Here is an 18,137-nt window from a genome sequence, read left to right as displayed (position 1 = left end):
TATTACACAAATGTTTCGCACCGACCAGACACCATATCGCTGCCTCGTCTTTGATTCTACTCTCTCCGTCTTTGAAAGAGTGTACTTCCAACTTTGTTGAAAAGTCAAAAATTTTATGTTTGACCGTATTTATACAATAATAAACCAATATCTATGCCATCAAATTAGTAGCATTAGATTCATGATAAAATATATTTTTGTCATATACCTATTTGGTCTCACAAGCATTGATATATTTTTGCACAAACTCGGTCAAACTTTGAGATAGTTTAACCCTCCAACAAAGTTGTAAGTACACTCTTTCAACGACAGAAGGAGTAGCAACTAAAACTCCAACAGGCACTGCGACATTACGAAATACCCTAGCATTCCGCTCTTTCTAGATTTCCCACAAGACAAGTAGCATAAGGCAGGTAAGCGGTCGTCGAGATTGCGTCGTGTTGGAGGCGTTGGCGCGCCACCAAGTCTTCACTGTGTCAACCATGCCCCAGTTTTGCGGGTAAATGTCATGAAGGCCAAGCCACACTTTAATCATATTCCACACTCTAACCGTGTGTCGGCATTTGAAAAGCAGATGAGCCGCCGATTCCTGAACTTGCTTACAAAGGGGGGCACATGTTGCAAATAGGCCATAAACTCATTAATCTGATCAAATAAGGCCAAAACCGATTTGGGGGAAGAAAAACAAACGGCCACGTGGCTGCCATGTCAACATGCATTTGGCAGTTTACGCTTGTAGTTATAAATAGAAGGTCTTTTTTACAAACCTCCTTTTGCACTCCCTTTGAAAATGGGTACAAAACACTATGTTCAAAGGGCCTCCAACCCATGCCATTACAACACTAAACAATTTCCGTTGAAATTAGCATATACATTGAATATATTCCATGGGAGCAAAAGCATATACAAGCTTACTTTGCAAAGTAATATGAGAACATTTAGATCACTAAAGTAGTGATGATCTAAACGCTCTTATATTTCTTTACGGAGGGAGTACTAATGCTAATGCTAATGATGTCGTGTGATCTGAGGTTGTAACCTTTAGCGTAAGTAAATGCAGTCTTGATACTGAAACCAAGTGAAAGCACAAGAATTTGCTGGGAAATTAAGGGTGGCGGGAAAACGTGTGCAGGCCGTGTTAGTTAACCTGCTGCCTGGCTACGTCCTAGGTAAGGGGGTTAGTGGTGGGCCACCTACACTGCTACAAGCAGGGGATCCATCCGCGATCCCCTCCGTTCTTCCAGTAGAGAGAATCTTTCTTTCAAGCTAATTAACTGATGGGATGGATGGCACGATTAGCAGGCCATCAGACCAGGTCACTAGCGGGCTGGGGATACCACTGTCTTTCTAACCATTCAATCATCGGTTGGTTCGCGCGTGTTCATCTAGCTGCACAGGAAACAAACTTGCGCCTTGCGATCCCAGGTCAACAGATGTCGTCGGTAAAAAGGAAAAATCAGTACAACAGTTCACATTTGACAGGACCAGGCACTGCCATTGCTTGGTGTGAAATGAAATGGCCATGGCGAGAGGGCAGTACTAGTACATAGTTGCAACTGTATTTAAACTCATGAGTAACACACACACACACTCTGAAGATCCGAAGAAACCTTGTGAGTAATAATGTCATGAGTTTACTTCTCCATTCTTACTTTGACCGCTCTGACTTGTTCTCAGCTCCAATACAATTACAAACGGGTTGAAAATAAACGAAAGAGAAAGAAAGAGGGAGCCCTGGAAGAAAGCAGCGTGGAAAGCTTTTAGAAAGTGACAAAGGGATAGCAGCACTAGAGAAGAGCAGCAGGAGTATCAGTGAGGTTGTTGTGAGGTGAGGTGATGCACTGACAGACAGACAGATGCATATACCTATTCCCCTTCCTCTCCTCTTCCCCCTTGCCTTGCGTTTCCTCTCTTCTCTTCCAATTTAAATCCCACGAGAAGCAAGGAGAAAGAAAGAAAGAAAGAAGAGGAGGTGACTGAGTGTGTTTCTTTCTCCATTGCGCTTCCCTTCTCCTTCCCTTGGCTTGGCCTCCAATGTTTTCTTACATCCCCCTCCACTCCATCTCTTGCTTCCCAAACCTGGCTTAACCTCTCCTCCTTCACTTGCCTTGGCCATTAACCACGCCCCAAATCCAACCTTCAAAGCTTTCCTCCTCCCCCTGCTGCCGTCTTGGTGATAACTAACCTCCGCAAGGTAAACATTTCTTCTACTGCTCATTTTCGTTGGGTTCTGCTGCTGCTCATTTCTAATATAACCCATATTCAGTCAGACCACTGAAACCTCGAAGCCATCTTCATTCAGTTGATCTCTTCTTGATTTCTCCCTGCTCTGCTCTTCTCTTCTCTTCTCTAGGTGAGTTTTCTTGGGTTTGGCTCTCGATCGATTGTCTCTCCCCTTGCTCGGTGGTGTATTCTTTTCTGCTCCAAAGAATAATAATATTAAAGCTGTCTACAGCGCTGTGATGCGATGAATGTTTTATGCATATGCACGCCACACGACAGTCGCCTTCCTTGCGTTTCCCGTCCAAAAGTTTCAGAAAACTTGTCCCCTTCTTGCTCTCGATGCCGATGCTGCCTGCCAGTGATTCCAGCTGCTTCAGATTAACAGAAAAAATGGCTTTGTTAACTCCCAGTTCCTTGCGGTTATCAATCACTTTAATCACACTCGCAGCCGGCGGTTGGGGCCTGCAAGTTCCTCACAGAATAAATACAAGAAGCACCAGCAGTTGCATATTCGCATTGCACTCCCCCGCTCGGCAAGCCTGCAACTGCATGCCCGAGACAGACAGAGTCTAAAGGCCGCCATGGATGATTATACCTGCGTCTGCGTGCGTGCTTGCAGGGCCCATGGGTGAACACCTCGCGCTGCTGGTGGACCGGCTGCTCACGGAGTCCACGCTGGAGGCGGCCATCGTGAGCAGGAAGCAGCCGGCCGCGGACGACACGCCGGCGGCGATCGTCTACTGCTGTGACATCGCCGCCGCTGGCGGCGACCCGAGCAAGATGGTGGAGTGCAGGATCTGCCAGGAGGAGGACTGGGACACCGGCATGGAGGCCCCCTGCGCCTGCCGCGGCAGCCTCAAGGTAACAAAACACAACAATGTTCAGAACGCCTGATTATTAAAAAAAAAATCCCCTTTTGGTGGAATTTTGCAGTAATTTAACTTCGTTGACCAAAAAAAAGAATCCAGAACAGCTGCAGAAGTTTTCTGATATAGGATGGGAAATTTGATATTTTTTAGTACGAGATGGAGTAGCTAATCGGTGTTTCTGATCTTAATTTTGGGTGCCTAGTTTGGTTTCCAGTACGTAGTAGTACTATACTAGTGGAGTGTAGGTTTGACTTGCCATGAGGATTTTTTGTTATTTTTGGTTGGGGTTAGATGCAGTAGGTTGTATCTAATTAAAGTATCAGGAAAGCTCAGTGACAGATTTGATGATGAAATCAACCTTGTTTGCCTCAATGTAGCTTGCAAGGCAATGCGGCAATGCCTAATGCTGGCCTTCCTCTTTGGATTGTGACATAAATAGACATGTAGTGCTAAAAAGTAGAAATGAGTGTGGTTTTGACTTGCCATGAAGAAGTGTTGATATTTGTTATGGTTGGGGTTAGATGCAGTAGGTTCTATATTAGTTAAGTATTATGTGAAAAGGGTCAGCAATCTCAGGATAAAATCCACTATGTTTGCCTAAATTGTAGCTTGGAAGGTAGTAGTGCCTAATGTTGGCCTTCCTTTTTGGACTGTGACATGTATATATAGTGTGTGCAAAACATGATATTAAAAAAACTTGTTTGTAAATAATAATGCAAAATAAGTGTAGGTGTTTTGCTTTCCCAAAGTTGGAAGCAAGGGAGAGAGCTATATTTAGATCATCATCACACAATGCGTGAGACAACTACCTACACTATGTTCCACGCAGGGTCAAATGTAGCTGAAACTTTTAAGAAACATTCTGGCCTTTTGTCCTTTTTGATGATCCATTATCATCATCATAGAGATATGCTTGGAATGTACTAAGAAGACACTGTATTTCGGTCGATTACACCGGTGGAGTACATAGTATTAAACTATTACCCTTTTTTTCCTTCTTGCAGTATGCCCATCGAAAATGCATCCAGCGTTGGTGCAATGAGAAGGGCGACACCATCTGCGAAATATGCTTGCAGGTAAAAAACAAACAAAAATTGCCTATCTACACGATCAATGTTATTTTTGTTTTGTTTTGTTTTGTTGAAAAAACAGATAAACATGTGTACCTCTAGTCTCATGAACTCTCTATTTCTACAGCAATTCAGGCCAGGCTACACTGCCCCACAGCAGCTGTTCCACTATGGAAGCATACCAATGAACTTCAGGCAGGCAGCCATTTCACAAGCTTTTTCCTGATGCAAAACCATGGTGATGTCTCTTTGTAAAACGTCTCTCCTGTCCACAGGGGGAACTGGGAGGTCGCGCGGCACGATCTCCACGACTCTCAGGTCATAACAATGGTGCCCTCGGAGCGCGATTTCATGGACGAGTACGACGACTACTTTCCGGTCAGGACAAGGAGCAGCGCCCTGTGTTGCCGGACAGTCGCTATCATTGTGAGTTCATCAGAATAGGCTGTGTTTGGATCAATGAAGGGCTTTCTAATTAACAGCTAGCTATGTCATTGTGATCCAACAGTTCCTGGCCCTCCTGGTTCTCCGGCACACTCTTCCTCTCATGGTCGGCGGCGACGGGGAGTACTCGTTTGCTCTGTTTTTGGTAAGATCTATGGCTAACATTTGTGTTCATTACATCACACAACACCAGAATCTTCAGACTCTTCTTTAACAAAGTCTGGTCTTGTTCTTGCCTAGCCTCTGATCTTGAATTTTACCATTTTATGGGGACGAAAAAAAAGCAGCTTCTTGTGCTGAGGACAGCTGGGATTCTGTTCCCAATCTTGGTGATGGTGAGAGCAATGGCAACCTTCCATCGTCGTCGTCGCCAACAGGTAACCTCATCACTGAATGACCAGCCATTGTTGGGTTTGGAACCTGGTTAGGTGTAGTGATCCTGATACCAGTCAGCAGCAGAACACTGATACCAGTTTCACTTGCACTGCAGAGTTCTGCGTATACTCTTTTCTGATGCGTAACTCTGGGGTCTAGATCACTTGATACTGCAGGGAAACCAGGGAACTTACATGCTCTTCTCGGACACCGAGGACGAGGACGATGACGACGAGGAGGAAGAAGAGGATGCCGACACCGATCCTGCGCCGCTTCACTACCAACCACGCCTTATCCCCGTTTACTGACACCATACAAATCGGTGCGGCGTCGGTGTGGTTAACAGAAGCAAAAATCCCAAGAAACAGGGAAAAAGATACTGATGTAGTAGGATAGTCTGAAGCCACTCGCTTCTGTGTGCACAAGAAATAGGAGATTGTAGTGGCTCTGTACATACCACAAGACTGACCCAGACGATGTAACTTGTGAGCTTCTCTAGCTCTCCCATGTACTCGAGAGATTGCCTAAAATTACTTGCAAAATGCATGGAATTACAGGCCTGTATCTGAACCTGTGATCCTGCAACTCATGCTTGATCTACAGTTCTTTGATTTGTCTTACTGACATGTGCATGGACTATTGATCAGTTTTCTGAGCATACAAATTTCTGTACATCTGTTTGCAACATTTGCTTGATAAGCTTTAAAACAGTACAGTAACGCAGTATATCCAGCCATAACAAAGCACCACACTAGCGAATAACGTATCCGACAAGGTAAATTATCATCCATAGAAGAGCAGCTGTCCTGGGGTACATTGTTACTCACAGGTCTGATAAGTTAGGGGCAGAGAGGGGGGATGGATACATATACATATATTTCATGTATGCAGGAAAGCAACGGTGGCGATGCAAATACCATCGACGTTTGGGTAAGCTTGGACGTGGTCGAGGTACTTGAACACCACGGCATCGCTGGCAAGAGCTCCTTCAGAGACCATAGCGCCCAACTTTCTCTGGTTGAAGTTCTCCACCTCCTGCACTAGCTCATCCTTGGTCCTGCTGCAGGATGTGATGACCTACACATATGCACAGGTAACATCAGAGGGTAATCCATTGATTTGCACGCAGTCATCTTTCTCAATTGTTAATTTTACTGTGAATATACTGCTAACAAATGCAACGGAAGTACTGACCAGTATGCCACCAGGGGAAACCAAGCTGGCCACTGACTGCCAATACATCATTCTGAAATGCAGTACCGGAAACAAATTAATACATGGAAGCAATCAAGTCATCCAATCCTTTTGTCAAAATAAATTCAGGAAATCCAAAGTGTTAAACCACAGCTATGAAGATTTACAATAATATCACTCATACGGATTAAGGTACATCTGAACACCTAAACATGCATTTACCTCTTTACAGGTCCATCAGGGTGGAGCCCTATTGCATCCAGAGTCCCTTCATCCATCACAAGTTCAAATCTCCTCTCCAACTTCGACTCCAGAACATCATCAACCTGCAAACATAAAAAGGTTCATAAATCAGAAAGGGTTCTTTCTTCATCTTTCAAATACGGGGACACTATGTTCAACATTACATACTGAAGCACAAGAAGGCGCAAAAATGTGGAAATGAAATACAATCATGTAATGTGAACATCTAATGCTCCACCGAGCAACTCACCAGGAAATTAATGTGCTCAAATCCATCACGAATTGCAAGGTTTCGAGCAAGCTCAATTGCGGCTTCACTATAGTCAATGCCAGTTAGATCAGAAAACCTGTATATTTACATAACAAATCAGTACTGCCAAGAGGTGTTAATAATGAGACAGGCATAATGCATAAAGGAATTTCTCTTATGTACGAAAACCAACTAACACCAAGACGCCTTTCGAAAGGAACAGGATACTGCCAGGTGCCAGCATAATCTTCCTCAAAGCATAAAAGCAGTATCGTATGACTATTTCAAAGTATATTACATGCTGTTTTAAAAGACAGCTCCATTATGATAATTGAGAATCATATGATGCTCCATATCTTTTAACATGTCATACATAGACAAGATGAATAAATAGGGACCACCTACCATTAACTTGCCACTAATTGCGACAATCACATAGGCATCCAAATCTCAGTATTCTCATAAAAACATGGGAAGAAATAAAATTTAACCGCAACCATCTAATCCATAAAATGTCGTGAGATGTCTCACAAACATGTGGATCCTGGGGCCACCAATCAGTAAGACATCCAGAGCCATTTTGTGTAATCTTCCTAAAATCGTATGCTTTGTTTATGTAGGGCATACAAATCCAGGACCAAAAAGATAATCGATCTAGTAAACATTATGAAAAGCAATTCATCGCCAGAGTACTGAAGTTGACAACAGTAATATTCATGTCAAGATTACGTTTGGGAAATGTAAACCAACAAGTTAGTCAGTGTCCTGTTTCCACAGCATACCCTTGTTTTGCAAGCTGCTGTAAGAGTCGTCCGCTCCCGGTTCCTATGTCAAGTACACTGCAGCCGGGCAAATCCTTGCTGAAGCATAAGTTTTTCGTCCAGCCTACAAGGACATCCATGGCCTCGGTGCCAAACCTGCAACAGATGCCAACCAGACAGTCATTTCACTCTGAAATCTTCAAGTAAGTGATACTCTACAGAATCCCCGACTATAGATAGCTGCAAGAAACAGCTCGTCTGTCCAAAACAGTGAACAGGCAGAGAAAAAGGACAACGCTATGAGTTGTGATATTCATTTGGCCAATGGGCGGTGTACACAAGCTTATATCAGCCAAACTACAATAGAAAACAATACTTGCCCATATTTGCTGATATCAGACCCCGTTGCTTTATTTTCAAATATTTTCCCACGAGAAGGCAAATCTGAGAAAGGCAAGAAACAGCTGGCTTCCAAAATAGTTATCAGACAGAGGAAAAGGATAACACGATCAGTTGCGATTTTCATTTAGCCAACAGGCAGCGTACACCATCTTATACCAGCCAAACTCCAAATAGATAACCATATTAGCCCATAATTCCTGATACCAGATCTCATTGCTCCGATTCTAAAATACTTTTCTCACAAGAAAGGCAAGTCTAAGCGCATGCGTCACGTTTGTTTTACATTTATTAAGCGGTAGCATAGTACCTTGATTGCGCTCCTTACTGCTCTTCCCATGATGTTCATGATCCCATCAATTAAGATTCAACATCAGGTTGATTGTGCTCCTTACTGGTATTGTCATGGTACTAACTAAGCTACAACCTAAATGCTCATGATTCCATTTATTAAGATTCAACATCCGGTCGTGCAGAAAATGTGTTGCTCTAACTAAATCTTAGCGCATGTAGACAAGTTCAGTAAAAGCAGTAAGTAGAAGTCTTACCAGTCATCCGCGTGGCTGCGTTCATGGTAATTAGCTAGGTATTCGGCGTACGCGCCGTCCTGGTAATTGTGCAGGCCCAGCATCGGCGGCACGACGTCAGGCACATCCTTGTCAAAGCTGCTCAAGATCAACAACACGAGACAATTTCGATCCACTCAGCAGACAGGCTAAAAAATTGTGTAGTTCCGGAGGGGGCAGAATGCAATTGTGTGGGGGAGATCGATCGATGGATCGGTGGACTCCCCCAAATCACAGAGACGAAAGGAATCAGATCGCAGCGGATCCCTGGGCGGGCTGACCTGAAGTCGGAGGAGTGGTGGGCGCTGAGGGAGGAGGAGCAGGCGGAGGGCGCGGCGGCGGAGGCCGCGGAGGAGGAGGAGGCGAGGAGCACCTCGGCGGTGTCGGCGTAGCGCTGCTCGTCGTCGAGGGTGCTGCCGTAGTCGCTCTTGATGGACCACGAGTCGGCCGCCACGGAGCGGTCGTCGTCCGACGCCATCTCGCCGGGCGGGCCCGGGGGGCCTCCCCCTCCCCCCGCGGCCGCGGCGGGGGGGCCGCCCCAGACCCCGGTCCCGAGCATCCGCGTCGGGAACATCTCCGGGTCCTCCGGCGGCCACCGTATCCCCGCCATGCCCGCGCCCGCTCGCCGGAGATGGACGCCGGAGCGAACGAACGAACCCTAGCTCGCCGGTGCGGTGCGGTGCGTGTCGGTCGGGGTGGAGGGAGGGAGGGGGGAGTCGCGTGCGTGCGTGCGTGCGTGCGTCTGGGTCCGAGACGGAGGGAGGGAGAGGGCTGGCCCGCGTGTCGGTGTGGGAGCTGGGCGGAATGGGGCGCGTGGTGGCGGGGCTGGGAGGCTGGGGGTGGTCGATGACGTGTGGGCCCGACGGTGAGGTGGGCCGTGTGGCAGTGACGCTTTGGGAGGGATCGGTGAGGGTGGAGGGCTTGTCCTTTGCGGGAGACGTACGGGAGTTGAATGGAATGGAGGGGAAGGCCGTTGGTCGTTGGGGAACGGACCGGGCTTTTGGCATGGGTAATGTGATCGCCCATATTGGAGTAGATTCTAAAAAAATCAACTAGTAGTACTGCTATATGAAAATTCCTGATGCTTCTATAAAAAAATTTGAAACACCCTGATTCTAAAAAAGCTATATGGAAAATCCTGGGAAAAAAACTATATGAAAAAACATCGCTCAGAAATTTACGAAAATGTTACACCAACCCAATCTATAATGGCTTTTAAGGGGTACACTAATACTTCCTGGGCCCTCAAACTTTGCCCCGAGCTCTTGCTCTTGCTTCTCAAAATTCACTGACACGCAAGGCCCACTCATTAGTGCGTGAGATCATGCTTCTTTATGTTTCCCCCCTTTTGTATCCCCTGGGTCCCTTGCAATGCACGAATAGGGAACCAGTGAGGCGACTCTCCTCCTCAAACTCATAGAGGAAGTACTCCTCCTCAGGGTGGGTGGAGGTGCGGGAGTTCTGCCTGAAGGGGCGATGACACAAGTGGAGTGGATGTGGGAGGGGGTAACGTGTCCTGAGAGATCTAGACGGCGATGGTGCTGTCGCGCGGTGAGGGGCAACAAACACGGATGTTGTGGGAGGGGGGAATGCGCCACAACGGAGCATGCCGATGACACTGCCATCACGTGGGCCATATGTGAGGGAGGGGCGCGTGTCGAAAGTTATTCTCAACAATGTCATTGGTGGATGGATATGGGTGTAGTGTGGGGGCCTTAACAGTGTGAGGTGGGGTGGGGTCAGGATGTGAATGGGCCGGATCGGCCCGCCGGGTCACTGGCCCGACCCAAAAAATCAAGGCCAATGGATCTTGTGGGTCAGTCTCATATGAGATTTGGGTCAACAGAGCCGTCACCAGGTGACCCGTTGGGCCGGCTGGGTCGGCCCACCTTATAGTCTTATATCTCACAATAGCTGCAATCTTGGTTGTGTCGGTGTTGTCTAGGACCCAATTTTGCGACGCAGTGTGTCGTATATTTTGGGCGAACGCTCGCGTATATGAACAACAAAATTGTCTTGATATGTTTCGGCAAGATGCGCATGTACAAAACCACAAGTAGACTGCTTGATTTTTTTTCTGTTAACCACGTATTAGAAATCTTATTAATTTTTACGTTAGTCGGATTCCATTAAACCTTGTCTAATTTCAACATCTTATTTGTGGACGAGTCAATGTAAAACAAGAATTTAAGTCGACCCTAAATACCCATCAGGCCAACAAAGGTCATTGACTATTCTATATATGGGTCAACCCGTGGCTTCTCAAATTGGCCTTGAGGCCACAGGGGCCGGGTCCAAGACCAGGTCCGGGGCGACCCATTCCTACCGTGAGGTGGGGGCCTCCCATTTTCGAGACTCCTAGAGATGAATCCTAGCACCGTTTGGCGAAGGTATGGATGGTGTAGTTCACGAAAGATATGATGATGTTGTGATGGCCACTCTAGGCACACTATGCCAGACCAACACAATATCGGATGAAATATATTCCTTCGTAAAGAAGAGCTTTTTTACGGTACCCTGGTACTCCCTCAAGTAAAGATGGAGTACCACTTAAGTCTGACCCTCCACTTAGAAGGGTAGTTTAGTCTTTTCTCCTCTTAATTAAGTCCTTTACTGATTTCTAATCGATGCATATGTTTTCTTTGCGCTGAAAGTTACCGATCAAACAAAACTTGGCTACAGGTTCTCGAAAACCACACAAAATCTCTAACATCTACTCCCTCCGTCTCATAATATAAGAATGTTTTTGATACTACACTAGTATAAAAAACGTTCTTATATTTTGGAACGGAGAGAATTTTGGGACGGAGAGAGTACAAATGAAACTAAAACACAGAGATATCAGGCTTGCAAGACGTTCGTTCATCAACGCGACAAATTCTAATCAAAGCAGCCACTGACTGCCACTCCCCGTCCTTCCGTATTGAACCAAGTCGATCTGATCAGCTGCACATTTGTACACCTGAAGTGTCGACGTGATAGATCTCCGGCCATCTTGATGATCCCGCCTCACCCTAGTCATCCTGTGTCACGCCTGCAATTCAGGTAGCAGCACCTGAACCTGCAGCGGACACCGAGTGCACGAATCGTGCAGTCACCAGTTGAGTTGGGTCATTGCCTGCGAGTCTTCTGGGCGGAGCCCGTGTAACGCGTGTAAGCCCATGTGGGGCGTGTGTGTGGTGGATACTTAAGCAAACGATGCCACTGTTGGGGAGGGGAAATGGAAAAGTGAATTGATCTCCTCCCTGTTGCTTCCTCCTCTCACCTACTCCTCTCGTCCTCACCCCCAAACATCTGCTCCGATCTCTCCCCTTTTTCCTGGGTATTACATCATGCTTCAGCGAGTGGGCGAGTTTCCAATTGCACGAGAAATATGGATATCGCAAAGGCGCCCGCGGCGACGACGACGGCGCCGCCCAGCCTTGATCGACGACCATTCCCATGGCCCAATGGCCGTCTGTCTCTTGTGCGCGGGCAGACCACAGTGGCCGCGGGCGCCCATCCTATTGGAAGATTAGGGTTCTTTTTTTGAAGGATAAAGAATTAGGGTTCTAGCGACTAGCAATTATGTACTGCATCAGCCATGAGCCATGAGAATAAGAATAAGAGTCAGTTTTCCTTTTTACCCCCAAGGACGAGGTACTCCCTCGCTTTTTTGTTGGTACTCTCTCATACACACGTTGGAGTGCCAATAGACATCAATCGTTGGATCAAGAGAAATGAAGGGCTCATATTCATTTAGGGGCACTGTAAAGGAGCTCGTAAAGAAATATAAGAGATGTTGTGATGGAGCACTTTATAATGCATAACTATATTCGTATGTCTTATACTCCCTCTGTAAAGAAATATAAGAGTGTTTAGATTACTAAAGTAGTGATCTAAATGCTCTTATATTAGTTTACAGAGGAAGTGATTTTTAGAAATTGATGGTCGAAGTGTCACTTTATTGACCATGCCAATATAAGACACAACCTACATTTGGGATCAAATCAAATGGATTTTCACTTTAATGACCATGTCAATACAGGACACAACCTACAGTTGAGACCAAATCAAATGGATTTTCACAGCTCAACGATACCAACACCAAGATTTGGATTTTGGACTGATAAAAGTGAGAGCACAAGGAGAGGCTCTAAATTTTAAAAGGAATCAAGAGTATGTCTATAGCTGGAATTTGATCACGTCAGTGGACTTTCTGATTATACAAACCCCCACTTAAAAACATGATTAAGGAAGGACAGGGTGCATGCATGATGCATTAATCCGAATATTATCTTTGGTATATCTCATTGTTTGCATCCACACAAGCCAACATGGACTAAAATAAGGCTTGCTCCGTCCGTTGTTTAGCTTGGCAAGTAGCATGTCCAGCTGAGGTCCAGTGCACAAAGATATCTTCCTCCAAATGCAAAGTAGCATCCAGCTCCTCCCTACAACCTGTGTGCCGCCTGCTCTGCCAACCAATCATAGCACACAGGATGATAATGGGCTCAAATATTTTTGAGATCATTTTCACAATTTTATTGCGCACCCCTAAAAAACTAATAAAAATTACAGTTAAACATGGAGCATGTTGACATGATTTTTTTAAGATCTTTTTTATTGTACTCCCTCCGTCCGAAAAAACTTACCTCAAGCTTGTTTGTCAAATGGATGTATCTAGCACCAAATTAGTGCTTTTTCGGACGAAGGGAGTATATACCAGAGGTATGTAGATTGTAGAATGGATGGGAAAACGATTTGTCAATTTGACAAAGGCCAAAAGAATGTAGAGCACTTTACAGAAAAGAGAAAAAAGAAATGGAGAAAAAGAAGCTAGTAGAAGAAGCTAATTCGATCATGTACACTCGAGAGCCAGCTCAAGCTAGCTGCCTAACACTAGCGTAGCCGCACCAACCGGCCGATCGTGCCGGCCGCCGCGTCGCGTCACGGCGCCTCCTCGATGGTGTCCAGCACCGGCCGCCACGATCGGAGCCGCCTCAGCCCGACGGTGGCGCCGCTCGACTTGACGCCAATCGTGGGGTGCCCGGCGGGGGCGTCCTGGAGCTGCAGCAGGCCGACGACCGGGAACACCCTGCCGGCGTCGCCATTGCTCTGCCTGGAAGAGGCGCCGCGTCCGCCGCTGCTGTTGTTCCCGCCCCGTCGCCGTCTGGTGGTGGTGACCACGATCCTCCGCCACGCGGCGGTGGCGGCCGTGGCGGCGCCGTGGGAGGCGGCGGCGAGCGCGGCCATCTCGTCGTCGGTGAGCACGGAGTAGAGCATGTCCATGGGGAGGAGGAAGTATGCGCGGCGCGGCTGGAGGAGCTCGTCGGCGGCGACGCCCGGCACGCGGCAGCCGACGGCGAGGCGGCAGGCGTCGCACACGAACTTGCCCGGGTGGTCCAGCATGAGCTCCGACGCCCGCACCGGCCGCGCCAGCCGCGTCACCCGCCCGTCCGCGTGGATCACCTTGCATCCCCCGCCGCTCGACGCCGACGCCGCGCCCGCCGCCGGCGCCAGCGACATGCACGCCGGCTTGTTCCCCATGAGAGAGGTAGAGAGAGGTGGGGGTTCTTGGACCGCTCTGCGTGCGGGTCAGGTGGTGAGAGGGGGGTGGGGTGGGAGATCAATGGAGACGGTGTGGGTATATGATCGAGGGAGGAATGGGAGGGGGTGGCAAGTTGATGGTGGGTGATGCATGGAAAAGGACAAGCAAATGATTAGTGTGCTGCAGCTCAGGGGGTTAGGACAGCAGCAGCAGCTCCCTCGCTGAACTTGTGGCCACAGCTAGCTACCACTCTGGCTCTGCTGCGTAGTTTAATTAGCTAGCAATGGCGATGTGGCAGCGGGAGGCAGCCGGACAGCTTGGCGTCGATCGCCATGGACAAAAGCGAGGAGAAAAACAAAGCAGAAAAAAGAGGGTTTGATCTAGCTCATCCGCCCGGCCGGCTTAATTATAATTAGCGCAATATGACAGACCATGGTCTTGGTAGGACGTCACTGTAGCACCCCTCTCTCCCCGCAGGCTGCGCCGCTTAGAGTATGTGGACGGGGGACGGCGACGACGACGACCGGGGAGGGCTTAACAAATTCAGTCCGGCAGCAACGACCTCGCCGTGCTTGCTAGCTAGCTACTCATAGTCATTGCTGAGTTGGACACCACGAACAATTCAGAGGCTTATCTTTTTTCCTTCCAGACTAGATTAGTTCAAGCAAGGGGGGACGCATCGGGCCATTTCCCTTCTTCTAATTAACTGATGAATTCAATAAGAAGAATAGGATGGGTTCAATCTGCAGATCCATCTCCCTGTCTGTCAGCATCGGTTGACGAGCATGCCTGCTTGCTTGTTCGATCGAGTCACAGTGAACGATCCATCACTCGGTAAATCAAAAAATTCAGAGTTGCTCGCCGTCCTTGGGACGTTAATTCGACATTTGGAGTAGACCATGGAAAGATAATACTATCATTATCAACGCCACAGCGGTTGCTTTTGAGTTCAGACTTGAGAGCCTAACTGAACATTGAGGTTGATTAAGAACTCAGTAAAATAAGCGTGATTGGAAATTCCAGCTTCATGAGCAAGTTTAATACGAGTACTATACATTAGCTTTGCTTTAGCACATCGTGTTCTTCTTTTTCTTTGGTTCCAGCCGTTCTGCTGCTCTAGAAAATTGAACGGACGGGTGGATGTATGGATTAATAATTCGGGATTTGGGGGTTGGGGAGACTTGGCCTGGCTCTGGAGCGGCGCGAAAGCGACGCGGACGGGCGCCAGCTTGGCATTCAACGTACTGGAGCCGGAAATCTCAGGACCTGGCATGTATATTTGGTTCTCGAACCATATATTCCCGCAATCTCTGCCTACCTCTGTGCTTCTCACGCCAATCATCTCTACTTTTATTTTATTTATTATCATTCGGCGATGCAACAATGCTTGTTATATGAGCTTTTCATGGCGAGATTGCTCTGAGCCTCTGACATGCTTCTACGCCTTTGGATCAGCACACAGCCATCTCTTGTCTCCAAGTAACCCAGATATGTATAACCAACAAGCCACAATTTTGCTAAATCTCAAACACACGCGCGCGCACACACCATTTTGCTATACCACTCTGCTCAAGTTGTACTTGGACAACTTGAGGGGCAACATTTTCGAAGCGTCTATGACTTTTAGAAATTCCACAGAAAAACGTCTTTACGTTATAGGACGGAGGGAGTAGGATATGTGGGGGGTGGGGGGGGGGGGGCAACATTTCAAAGCTCCCTTGATTTGAAGTTTTCTAGTGTCTCGAGTGTTGTGGGGTCGCTAAGGGCATGTTTGGTTCCTTGCATAGCCCCACGCTGCATCGTATCCATCATCCTGGTTGAGTCTAGGCTGGCTTAGCTGATGCAAAATGAGTTTGAGATGTATGTTTGGTTGTGTGCATGTTGTGAGGCAGGCCAATGTGAGGCGTTGTTTGGTAGGTTGTACACTATATCCTGGCTGAGCTGTTGAACTATGTCAGGTCAAGCCGACACCATGCGCGCGTCATCCCCACGAGCTCTTTACCAACGCTTCATGACACCGCTGCGACAACGGGCGGTCGTGCCTAGCTAGCACAGGTACACTTCCCCCATCCGATGAAGCTCCTGCAAAGCACACTCATCGGATGCGTGTTCACCATCCTGGCGCCAACAGGCGTGAGGCTGCATCGAAGAAACACTTGATTCTTGCGTTCCTCTCACCCAGGCTGAGAGGCCTCTTTTTGCATGAGTCGTCCAGGCTGAGGAGGTCGCACAAGAAATCAAACGACTTGGATTTTGCATCCCCGATACGAGCCAGGTGCGAGCTAGTTAACCAAACATGCCCTACAAGCTCCACTTTGAAGGTGTGTGTTGTTGGTTAAGAGTAACAAACATCTATATAGCCATAATGCATTTGTCGATTTTAGCAAGGTTCTAGTATTTTTTCGTTCTTTTTGTGTTTTTTCTACCGGTCTTGATACATTTTTTGTTCTTATTTTTATTTCTCTTTTCCTGTTTCTTATTTTTCCGTGTTTTTCTTTTCATATTTTAAATCGTGAACATTTGGAAAATATATTTTTAAATTTCTTAATTATTTTTCCAAAATCATCAATATTTTTAAAAGTTATGTATATTTTAAAGTTCGCAAACATTTAACATGTATGCCATTAAATAGTTTTAAAGTCATGGATATCTTTTCAATTTTATGTTTTTTTAATTAGCAGCAATCTTAAAATCTAAGAACATCTCTTGATTTGATGAACATTTTGAAGAAAATGATAGATGATTTTTTTCCGAGTTACAAGGGGAATGAGGGGTGCAAAAAGCTAAGCGAGCGAGCGGAATAGGGAACCACGCTATGCAAGAGTATAATGGCCTGCATGTGAGTGTTATAGCAGCAAACCACCATCGACTGACACCAGGACCGAAACGTGTAAGGACACGATAATCATGCATAGACAAATCTACTGTATTATCAGAACAAATACCATCTCCAACAACAACCCAACTCGATATACAAATGAAAAAAACACCACCAAAACATTTAAAGCGCAAGCCAACACATATAAAATCAGAACCAAGCAACCAACCAAACATGTTTTTGATCAAGTTGTTTAAACTTCATAGTATGATTTCTCAAATAAATAATTTTTGCAGGAAGATAATACTTTCCAATAAAAATGTTTTTACATTTTTGACTAATGCTATTTGTAGGCAAATACAATAATCATTTATTAGCTCTATATCTTATGGAGAAAGGAAATAATTTCAGTTTTGTAATATCATCATTGTCTATATCTTTATATTTTCATATCACAAAGTTCAACAAAATTATTAAGACGAGCAGCAACATCTTCATTATAATTTTCAGAAAACTGTTGTTTCATAACAAGATTTAACATAGCATATTTAATTCATATGACTTTGGACTAGTGGCGGGAGTAACAATAGGAGTACTAATAAAATCATTATTATTGGTATTAGTAAAATCATAAAACTTTGTATTCTCGGTAGTAGACATGTTTTGCAGCAAGAACATGATCAGCAATTAAAGACGTTTTTGGTATTTTTTCTAAGCAAGCAAAGATACAAGCAAAGCAAAAAGATAAAAGTAACCAGGCAAGATAGATACAATAATAAAGTGTGATAATGTGAAAGACCTCTCTGTTTGTATAAGACTCTCCGTTAATGGAGCCAAAAATCTTGCTTGCTCTTCTTGTAAGAGTGTTTGGGTACCGTTAAGTGTAAGGATGAAGCAGCCTAATGGTGAGTATTTTCCTCGGACGTCATGATTCGAGATGTTTGTCGAACTTTGACCGCTACGGCTACCTAGATGCCGTATTTCACCATGTCTCCTCGTCCTTTCGACACCGCGACCAAGCTGGCTAACACGTACACTGCACGTGCTCGCTGATCGCACTCTTCCCTAATCCGTCAATCGTCTGGTCAATTATCCTGGGTTCCTTATGCTCACGTGGTTTCGGGGAGGGGTGTCCGGTTCTAATGATTTAGGTTATTTGCCGAGGGGGGAGGCAGTCGGGTTTTCTATCTACCCAACTATAATATGAAAATAAAATTTCAGTTCACCTGCTCAAGCTCAACGACTTTTATATCACCCAAAGAATGACATGTACAACGATCATCATTGTCTATTGTTAGCGAATAGAAGCCAAATAATACGCAATACAAACATAATCACTTCCTGACAATTCACATAAAAACATCCTTCAAATAATTCGTCTATGTTCTTAGTTAC

General features: G+C 46.1%; 3 protein-coding genes across 9 annotated transcripts; 1 reads left to right on the top strand and 2 right to left on the bottom strand.

Annotated features, from left to right (window-relative positions):
* The first annotated feature begins 1,561 nt into the window (after positions 1-1,561).
* On the top strand, positions 1,562-5,613 carry LOC125542364 (uncharacterized). 7 transcript variants are annotated; one of them, XM_048705378.2, is made up of 9 exons: positions 1,563-2,194; positions 2,271-2,353; positions 2,843-3,084; positions 4,097-4,168; positions 4,290-4,357; positions 4,438-4,588; positions 4,671-4,751; positions 4,894-4,983; positions 5,158-5,613. In XM_048705378.2, exons 3-9 carry the CDS (start codon positions 2,848-2,850, stop codon positions 5,287-5,289), a joined length of 831 nt encoding a protein of 276 aa, XP_048561335.2. In that variant the 5' UTR covers positions 1,563-2,194; positions 2,271-2,353; positions 2,843-2,847; the 3' UTR covers positions 5,290-5,613. The 7 variants fall into 7 exon arrangements, with proteins under 7 accessions (XP_048561336.2, XP_048561335.2, XP_048561334.2 ...); XM_048705377.2 differs by having other exon boundaries at positions 2,267-2,353; XM_048705380.2 differs by having other exon boundaries at positions 1,565-2,194; positions 2,267-2,353; positions 5,097-5,294.
* Positions 5,614-5,615: 2 nt separating this feature from the next.
* Positions 5,616-9,165, bottom strand: LOC125542363 (uncharacterized). Its single transcript, XM_048705375.2, has 7 exons — positions 8,676-9,165; positions 8,377-8,493; positions 7,451-7,585; positions 6,669-6,765; positions 6,398-6,501; positions 6,176-6,227; positions 5,616-6,058 (listed from the first exon to the last, which is right to left on the bottom strand). Exons 1-7 carry the CDS (start codon positions 9,002-9,004, stop codon positions 5,861-5,863), a joined length of 1,032 nt encoding a protein of 343 aa, XP_048561332.2. The 5' UTR covers positions 9,005-9,165; the 3' UTR covers positions 5,616-5,860.
* A 3,956-nt stretch (positions 9,166-13,121) lies between these two features.
* Positions 13,122-14,423, bottom strand: LOC125547597 (uncharacterized). The gene has a single exon (XM_048711417.2). It carries the CDS (start codon positions 13,921-13,923, stop codon positions 13,324-13,326), a length of 600 nt encoding a protein of 199 aa, XP_048567374.2. The 5' UTR covers positions 13,924-14,423; the 3' UTR covers positions 13,122-13,323.
* Positions 14,424-18,137: the final 3,714 nt, after the last annotated feature.

This window comes from Triticum urartu, chromosome 3A, assembly GCF_056163025.1.
Source record: "Triticum urartu cultivar PI428250 chromosome 3A, HENAU_Tu73, whole genome shotgun sequence".
Lineage (NCBI taxonomy): Eukaryota > Viridiplantae > Streptophyta > Magnoliopsida > Poales > Poaceae > Triticum > Triticum urartu.
The sequence above is the reverse complement of the archived record's forward strand: the minus strand, read 5'-3'. Positions and strand labels throughout refer to the sequence as shown.